Source organism: Peromyscus californicus, unplaced genomic scaffold, assembly GCF_007827085.1.
Source record: "Peromyscus californicus insignis strain IS unplaced genomic scaffold, ASM782708v3 Scaffold_3__1_contigs__length_106647218, whole genome shotgun sequence".
Classification (NCBI taxonomy): Eukaryota; Metazoa; Chordata; class Mammalia; order Rodentia; family Cricetidae; genus Peromyscus; species Peromyscus californicus.
In genome coordinates this window covers 61,433,791-61,443,082 of record NW_026294551.1, presented here as the reverse complement: position 1 = coordinate 61,443,082, position 9,292 = coordinate 61,433,791, and the positions used below count along the sequence as shown (strand labels likewise).

Genomic DNA, 9,292 nt, shown 5'->3' with positions numbered 1-9,292 from the left:
ATCTTCCTCCCCATATCTGACTTTTCTTTTTATTTATTTGCTTGTTTGTTTTTGTTTTTCCATCCCGACTGCAGTCCCCTCCCTCCTCTCTTTCCAGACCCCCCCCCCAACCATATCTGACATCTTTAGTGCTGTTTTTGAAATGATTCTCCACTCTATTTTCAGAGCTCCAGTTCTGCTGGCTCAGCCAGACATTTGGTACTGACCCACGGTCTAGCTGTAGACACATTCTGTTTCCTTGGGCCTTTGTGTCCAACCTAGGAAGGGGGGTGGCCCTGAGGACTTGAAGCTTCCACATTTCCACTGGGGTGTGGGGGGGGGGGCAGCATCAGGCAAAGTAGGCATAGAAGAAGATGTTGACGCACATGAGGAAGACGGCGTTGAAACTGCACACACGGGCCCAGAAAGCACGTTTCTGGGGTGTCTGGCCATCACCTGCAGGGGGTTGAGGTAGGTCAGTGAGGGATGCAGGCTATACTTGGGTGTCCATACTCCCAGCATGGGGGTGGGATGAGGACCAGTGCCAGGGGTACCCACTTACCTCCCTTGGTTCCTAAGGACCGGTGGTCCAGAGCCAGTGTCCACCAGGTGAGGTTTTCTATCTGCAGGGAAGAGGTGTGGCAGGACGGAGTGGTCCCGGAGAGTATGTGGGTCAGTTACAGAAAGAAACTTAGTTCAAAGAAAGACAGAGGTCTGGACCAGGAAGGGTTAGGAGTCAACAGTGGGAATGTCTGGAGTCAGAGAGGAGCAGAGATCTGCATGTGAGCAGAGACAGGAATCCATCAGTCAGGTCAGGAATGGGGCCTGTGGGGTCCGGGGATAGGACTGCCTCACCTGTCTTTGCTGAGGGGGCGGGCTCAGTAGGCTCCCAGCGGCCACTACAGCACAGGTGAGGAGGAAGAGGGCGATAGCAAAATGCAAGTAGTGTACACTGCGGAGGAGGGCTGGCCGCAGGTCTGCCTGGCTGCAGGGGGGCTCCGGGTACAGGAACTCCAGGACCAGCCTCAGGGCACCGACCGGCAGCCCGGCCATCAGGCCCCAAAAGGCCCCCTGAGGAAAGGAGAGACAGAGGAAGACCTCAAAGGACTCTCGGGGCACCCTTAAGGGAACTCCCATCCGACCTGTCTGTGCTACCCACCTGCTCATTGGCCCTCCTCCAGAAGATGCCCAGGACGAAGATGGCAGTGACAGGCGGCGCCAACGAGCTGGTCACCGACTGCATGTAGATGAAGAGCTGTCCGCTGTTGGAGCCCTGCAGGACTGGGATCCAAGCCACGCTCACAGCTATGAGCACCACGATGACCAGCCTGCGGGTGGCAGCGGCCAGGCCTGCCTCAGCTCTGTGTTTTCCCCTGCTCCCTAAGACCTGCGCTCTGGTTCCCTCTGCCCATCTCAGCGCAGGCCTCCAGGAACCAGGCGCTCCTGCTCCATCTCCGGCCGTGGCTCCCTGCGGCTTAGGGGGGCTAGTCGTTCAGCCCTGCTCTTGCCTTCTCCGCTCCGTGTACCCCTATCTGCAGGCAGGCATGTGCTTGGGTGCCCGTGTTTTCCTAAACTCGCTAGGCATTTGGGGTCGGTGAATGACACAGTGGCCCTCGCACCTGGGCCAGCCTAAAGGGACCTAGGAACACCTATACGGATCTTCTGACTCCCTGGCGGAAGCTGCACCACCCTAGCCAGCTATCTTTGTCCCCTAGCCCTCAACTCTTGGTGGGTGACACCCCCTCTGCCCCCCCACCTACCCGCTTTGCCCCTCCCAAGTCCTTGCTGGAAGCTCGCCATACTTTGGGGCTGACCTTGCAAACAGATCCACCCATCCTACGCCCAAGGGAACCCAGGGGGCAACGTGTGGATCTGGGGGCTTCAGGGGGAACCCTGGGAACTCAGAGGTTGAGCCACCTTGCTAGGGCCGGAATCCCACCTGGCTGAGTCCTCTCCCCTCTCACTCAAGGGTACGGTGGGCGAGGCCTACGGCCGGCGCCTTGCAAGACCGACGGGCTGGGCGCAGGTGGGTGGGTCCTTCCCCCACCTTCTCACTTTGCTCCTGGCCAGGCCGGGGGCACAGGTGGCAGAAGGAGGCGGTGCCGCTTTGATTGAGGCTAATTAACCCTTAGACTGGAGCACAGCCTGGGCGCGGCCTCTTCAAAGCCAGGCGGTCGCCACCGACACGCCCTCCACCCTCCAGCCCGAGGGCCTAGCAAGTCCCGGGCCTTATCTCACTGCTGGCCTTCGGTTCAAGCCGGGCCTCTGGATGAGGAGGCGGCTGCCTCTTCCTAAAAGAGCCTCCAGGGGGCGCGCACACACCCAATCTCCTGAGTGGCTGGCACGGTGTGTGTTGTGGGTGTGTGTGTGTGGGGGGGGGGTGTCTGAGTCCTCCGAATTGCTCAGCTGGACATAGAACCCCAAGGGAAGAGACAGAATGGGTCAGCTGCGAGGGAAGTAAAGGAGGGGGGCAGGGTCCTAACATCACTATTGGCCCACACCCCCAACTCGGCCGCCCGTGACAGCTCTCAGGCTTATAGTGAGGCCAGCTAGGAAGAGCCTGCTTCTGGGAGGCCAGGGAGACAGGAGGCATGAGGGCCACAGGCCAGGCTGCTGGGGCTACTAGAGTCCCAAGCCAGAGAGTGGGGCACCCACTGCAGGGCCCAGGAGGTGGGAGTCTGAAGGGCTTCTTTCAAGGAAAAAGCTATCTCAGAGGGACAGGCCTCCGGTCATCCAGCAGCTGCAGAGAGGCAGGGGCAAAACAGGTGGCCAGATGTCACGTGACCGGGTCTGATAGATAAGAACTTGAACTGCTACAGAGGCCAGAGGCTCCCTTCCTGCAGATGAGCTCATGACGCCCCGGCTCCCAGGCATGTCCCAACAGGGGCTCTTCGCACAGAGGCTGGCTGCTTTGCATCACCCGGGACAACTGCTGGGAGAGCCCCTGCCCCAGGCTCCCGGAGGAAGGCTGCAGTCAGCCCTTGTTAGTGGGAAGGGAGCAGGGCACATCAGGAGACCACTCTCCACTGCCCTGGCCAGTCCCTCCCAGGCTCACAGTCAAGCATTGGGCAAAAGTGTCCTGCAGGGAGGGCTCGTTTTGACATGTTCTGGCTGCACATGTGAGGGAGGGATCTGGTAGTGGTCTGGGGCACAGTGGGGAGTACTCATTCTCTGGGCAGGGCGAGGGGGTGGTGAGTATCTGGGGAGTTGTACAGAGGACAGAGATGAATGCTGGGCTGAGTGAGGAAACGATAAGCCAGCCGGAGGAAACACCAGGTCCTCAGATGGCCCAGGGTATCATTGTGGTCCGGGTGTGGCCAATTTGAGGATTAGCTCTGGGATCCGTGCAGGGTAGCTGGAGCAAACCAGAAGTCTCAGAAAGACTTTTGGTGTAGTTGGGGGGAAGCCGAGCTGACCCCAGTTGGAGGAGTCAGCTCAGGAATGGCAAGTGTATCCCAGATACTCGGGCCTCTTTCCTTCTTTCTCTGCTTAAACTGGAATGTGGTGAGGCAGACGGTGCTGCAGAAGCCCCTCCTCGCCCCTCCCATACCGTCCAACCAGCAGCAGCTCCCGCTCTCCGGCGCAGGGCCGAAACCGCCTCCAGATGTCCATGGTGAAGAGTGTACTGCTGCTGTTGAAGATGGAGGTCAGTGATGACAGGAGCGCAGCCATCATCACGGCTATCATCAGCCCTCGAAGACCTGAGGGCAGAATAGGGCCCCCCACTGTGACCCGCTCCCGCTGGGAAGGAGCGGAACTTCAATGGCAGCCTGTGGACAGGGCTGTGGAGTAATTACCCACATGGCAGGGCTGTTTTCAGCCCTGGTGTCTACCTTCTGCAGAGCCTGAGCTGACAAAGCACTTTTCCTGCCCTGATCCAACCTGCCTGAGAGTGAGGAGCCCAAGACAGCTCCAGGGGCAGAGGCAGAACGGTGGGGCAGGAGGGGGCAGGAGGGGGCAGGTATGGGACCCTTTGCAGGGAGGTCACACCTGGGCAGACAGTGGCCTATTCTCTGGAACTCCCTGCCACATCACTTCCTGTACACAGCAAGTCCCAGCAAGCATGGTGGATCCCTTCTCGGCTCTGGTGGAGGTGAGGGCATGAGAAATCCACCCTATTTCCTGTGAGTGCAAGGTCCCTAGCCAGGCAAGGCAGCATTTTGGAAGTAAGAGGCTCTAAAGGGCTGTGGTTCTTCAGTCTGGGGACCTCCTGGGTGTTCCCTCTTTAGCAGACAGACTCCTTGCCTTTGCCTTCCACTCCTAGAAAGGGGTGTTGATACAGCCTGACCTCAATTCTGTAGTGTGACTCCCAGGCATCCCATGACCTGCTCTGTTTACTACTCAGGCTGACCAGGGTGGGGCCTAAAGGAAAGCAAGTTAAGCCATGGTTCCCCTAAACATTTATCTCCCTTCCTTGGTGCTTGGAAAGTGGTTGACTTGGTGCTTATTGTACCCATTTCTCAGACAGGGAGCTCAAGGCATAGAAAAGGCTAGAGGCCCAACAAGTCTACACTGTGTCAGTGCTAGTCTGAGTCCTTAGCTCAGTATGGAAGGGGAGGCATACCCTGAGGTGGGAGTCCACAGTGTGGTAGTCAGGCCCTGGGCCAGGCAGTATCCTTGTGTCATTAGGCTTAATCCTGGCAACAACCCTCAGGTTGGGTAGACTCATTATCCCCAATTTACACACGGGGACATCAGGCTCCAAGCAGAGAAGTGATGTGCTCGAAATAACTCCGCTGGCACGTAGCAGAGCCAAGGTCTATTCCCAGGTATGTGTATATAGGCTTGGCCCTATGGGAAGGAAGGAGGCAGGAAAGAGCCTCGACTTCCAGATGAGTCAAGATTGTGGGACTCGGGGAGATGGTTCTTCTTTTTGCTTAGGGTGGGACATCCCCCAGCCCTAGACCATTGCTTCTGCTTGCACACCTCCTTGGCTGGGGAACTCACCACCCAATATTAGAATAGCAAAGCTACCACAAGGACCATGAGGAATGCTAAAACCTGCACCATAGCCCTTCTTACAGGCAACAGTATCTTTGTGGAGCTCATTTTTTTTGCAAATATGGGTGCTGAGAGTTCTGGACTCCTGATCTCAAAGGAGTAAGCAGTAGACTTCAGTTTGCATGTCACTCTGGGCCTCAGTTTCCCCATATGAGAAGGTATTAATAAAAAGGTCAAGACAAGGCAGTAGGTAGCCTTTCTCCAGGGGTGATACGTATGGTCAAGTCTGTAGTAGTTGGCATGCCTGTGACCTTAGCAAGGTCACCTCACCTTCTAGGGCTTTCTTTTTTGTTCTTACAGATTGATTTATTTATTTTATGTGTATGTGTACTTGCTTGCACGAGTTTATGGTTATCACACGTGTATGCAGGAGCCCACAGAGGTTCAGAGCCACTGGAACTGGAGTTACAAGTGAGCTGCCATATGGGTATTGGAAACCAAACTCAGGACCTCTGCTAGAGCCGCAAGTACTCTTAACCACTAAGCCATCTCTCCAACCTCAAGTTCCCCATCTTTAAATGAAGATGAGCCCAGCTGAGCAGTCTGGAGAGAAAAAAGAAGCAACATGTGGGAAGCCTGGGTTTTTACTTATGGTCGTTTCTGTCTGGCCAATCGGATGGCACAGGGACCCATACAGGAGCCAGAGCTGTCCCCACAATCCCAACCCTCATTCACCAGGGCCTTTCATCTGTATGTGACGTAGGGACTCACCTATGGGCATCAGCTCCATGACCAGCTTTGGGTAGGCAATGTTGGAGCAACCAATCTCAGTCCCACAGGCCCGCAGACACTCGGATGGTACCACACAGCCCACGTCATCTGTGAGAAATAATACCCGTGCATCACACACACACATACGCCAGGCTAGCCTGAGCTTCTTGCTTGCTCTTCTGGCTCCTTGCCTCAGTTTCCCAGAGCTAGCCCTTGGGGCTTTGGCCCTTGGTTACCCTCCCTGCTGCTGCCTCCACCAGGGGCCCTCATCCGGTTGTTCCCGACTCCCAGCTCAAAGCCAGGGGTGACTGGTGGTGTGCCCTACCTGTGACCTGGTGCAGGTGCCTGTCGCCTCTACACCCACCCACCCATCGCCAGTCTCAACCACCTTCCTTAAGGTGGGAGGTAGAAGCAGGAGAAGAAAGGCCTGTTCCCTGCCTTCCTGCCCACTCAGCGGCATGTCACTTATGACATAGCCCGCCGGGTGGCTGGTCCCATAACGTCTGTCTAGCACCCCAGCACCCAGGACCATCTTACTCGCTTGTCCTTTTTTTTTGTACACACCCGGCACTTGGATGCCCCCATGTCTCTGAAGACACCGGCCCTCCTCCCTTGTATGCTGCTGTCCTATGGACACCCATGGCCAACTTGGTTTATCTCCTGCGCCTCCTCTGAGGCTCCTGACTGCCCCTACCTGTCCACCTGCCTCGAGCTCCTGAGGTCCAGGATCAGTTCCTGCTGTTTGTTTACTATGCCACCTTCCTCGCCAGCACCCCAAGGGCAGACACCAGTTTGAATCATCCCCCAAGTTCCAGGCCTCGCCCAGCCCAGGGCTGGGCCCAGAGGAGACAGTCTGAACTTTTGCTGAATGAAGAAATGAGTAAGTGAGAGGAGAGAGGAGGGAGGAGGGAGGAGGGAGGAGGGAGGAAGGGCTAAGGAAGAGAAGGGAGAAAGGTTCCCAGGAAGAGCCCCATGCAGTTCAGGGACTTTCTCCCACTGCCTAACCTGGGGGGTGTATTACTCCTGAGGAAGACGTCATTGCTGAGACACACAGACCCAGAACAGAGCCTGGGACTCTGTGGCAGGCTCCTGAGACTTCATGGGTCAGAATCTTAAAGAGACAGATTTGCATCCTAGGTCCAGCCCTGCCAGTTCTGCCACTGGAGACTCAACCCTCTTGGGAGGAAGGGACAGCACCCCAGCATAAGGACTCTTAAAGTCAGGTGAAGGGATCCCCCAAGGTCACTGTGCCTGACCCAGACTCCTCATGTGAGTTCTGCCCTGGACACCTGAGGCTGGTGTCATCCCTGTGCCTGGGACCACCTCTCACTACCCCACATCCTCCTTCCCCATGGCTAGTGCCAAGTCCAACTTGGTTCCTAGTGACAGAATGCCACTTCCTCACTGTCCCTTCTATCTACCAGTCTGCCCTGGCCTGGCCTGCTCACCACCCTGGGAGGTGCCCCATATTTCACAGAGGGTCTCAAGGCTCAGACTGTGCCAAACCCTGACCCTTTGCCCACCTTCATTCTCTGCCCCCACAGCAGGCAGGCAGCACCCAGGCTTTCGTGGGCATCTTTGAGCCTCTGCATCTGCTGTTCCTTTTCCTTGGAACACCCCTCCCCCCTCATTATTCCAAGGAATTTAAACTCATTCCTCTGGTCTTAAGACAGAAGGATGTTTGGCTTCTCCAGGCCTGGCAGCATTATCTTCCTCAGCACCAATAACCTCACAACTCTGTCAGCTCCCCATCCCACTACAGCTCTGGGGTCCCTGGGAGAATCCTGGGTTTCAGTCATGCCTAGCATAGCCAACATATGGCAAATACCGCCCAAGTTTGTTGATGAGCTGAATGACCCTCTCCTAAGGGTCATTAAGCCAGACGCACTGCCTTAAAGGGCAGTTCAAGTCCTCACTACATTCCATCCGGCACATCCTAGCCCACCTTTGGGAGCCCGCTCAGATGCTGTTTGGCTAGTAGGTACTGAAAACAGGCACATCGGCTCCAGTTGGAAACCGGTTTCTCCAGACCCTTGCTGTATGATGTAGAGTGATCTCTTAATGTCTCCAAGGCTGTTTCCTCCTGCATAGGACAAAAACTTAACACAACCCAACCATCAAACCTTATGAAAACTTAGCTCAAAATCCATCACAGACCAGGTGGTGGTGGCCCACGCCTTTAATCCCAGCACTCTGGAGGCAGAGGCAGGCGAATCTCTGTGAGTTCGAGGCCAGCCTGGTCTATGGAGCGAGTTCCAGGACAGCCAAGGCTACACAAAGAAACCCTGTCTCGAAGAAAAAGAAAGAAAGAAAGAAAGAGACTACTGAGGTGTAGAGTGCTTTCATGAAAGGCTAGGCTCCATCGCTGGCAATGCAAAATAAATAAATAATAACCACAATGAAATACTATACGATTATGCGAATGGACAAGCATGTGTTGGCCAGATGGGAGACGTTCACATTGTTAGTGGGGCTAGAAGATGGCCCAGAGCTCTAGGCTGCACTCTGGAAGTTTGCTAATGACATTGTCATTTCACAGGATCAGGAGAGAGAAAATGGCAACCAGGGTTAGGGTGGGAACCTGGATGCCTAGTTCTAATGAGTAAGGTCTCTACAGTTCTGCTATTCCAGGCTGGCCTCAAGCCTGTAATCCTGCAATCCTCCTGCCCCAGCATCCCAAGTCCTGGGATTACAAGTGTACACTGCCTTGCACATCTTGATGGTAATGGTTGTTACACAAATCTATACATGTGTCAAGTGTGTACACACACACACACACACACACACACACACACACACGCACGCACGCACGCGCGCGCACGCACGCACGCACGCACTCAGGTACTAGTGAGATCTGATGCAGCTCTGTGGATGGCACCAAGTCTTTTCTGGCTGAGACAGTTATGTCATGATATACCACTGCGGGGAAGTGGCCAAAGGTATCAAAAGTCTCCCTGTGCACTTTTCACAACTTCTTGTGACTTGACCAAGACTGAGGGCCAGGCTCCTTAATGAAGCCAGGAACTCTGCAGTGGTAGGAACAAGAGCACAAACTGAGGACCAGTCCAGTTTTGCAGGGAGTCCAAGATTCACACCACTGCCTCTCTCTGCTCCTTGGGAATAGGAGGAGAGGTGATTCAGGTACCCTAGAGGGAGAAAGAGCGCGGAAGCAAACAGGTGTGGAAACCCAGGATTCACATGGTGTAAGCCTGCTGTGGATGAGGGACCAAAGGTTAGGGGTGCAGGGCTTGGACCTGGGGGTCAATGATGAGACCCCTCATACTAAACTAGACTTGGGAGGCAGCAGATGCAGGGCAAGGAGGCCTCACAGGATAACGGATAGTGGCGATGTGTCTGGAGGGGTACAAGGATGCCATGAGACAGTCCTCAGTTGGATAAGGCCAGGGTCCACTGGGACTCAAACCAGCTCCATCCTGGCCCAGAGCTGGTGGGTGGGTTGGGAAGACAGAGCAGGATTGCCTTGATGCCCTGGAGCTAAAAGCTTCAGGGAAGGAGCCATTTATCTGCAAAGCTTACTGGGTTTTGCCAACTCGCACTTGACACCCTGCCCTCAGAGGTGGACCCAACTATTCTCCATTGA

General features: G+C 55.4%; 1 protein-coding gene across 3 annotated transcripts in view; it reads right to left on the bottom strand.

Annotated features, from left to right (window-relative positions):
• Nucleotides 1-4: 4 nt before the first annotated feature.
• Nucleotides 5-9,292, bottom strand: part of Slc5a10 (solute carrier family 5 member 10) — a 44,086-nt gene continuing 34,798 nt past the window's right edge. For 2 of the 3 annotated variants that reach the window (XM_052758188.1, XM_052758189.1), the window contains 6 exons: nucleotides 5,692-5,799; nucleotides 3,530-3,680; nucleotides 1,139-1,307; nucleotides 835-1,050; nucleotides 542-602; nucleotides 5-435 (listed from right to left, as the gene is read on the bottom strand). In XM_052758188.1, the coding sequence (XP_052614148.1) occupies nucleotides 329-435; nucleotides 542-602; nucleotides 835-1,050; nucleotides 1,139-1,307; nucleotides 3,530-3,680; nucleotides 5,692-5,799 (812 nt within the window). In that variant the 3' untranslated portion in view covers nucleotides 5-328. The remainder of the gene's footprint in view (nucleotides 436-541; nucleotides 603-834; nucleotides 1,051-1,138; nucleotides 1,308-3,529; nucleotides 3,681-5,691; nucleotides 5,800-9,292) is intronic. The other variant, XM_052758190.1, reaches the window with a different exon arrangement.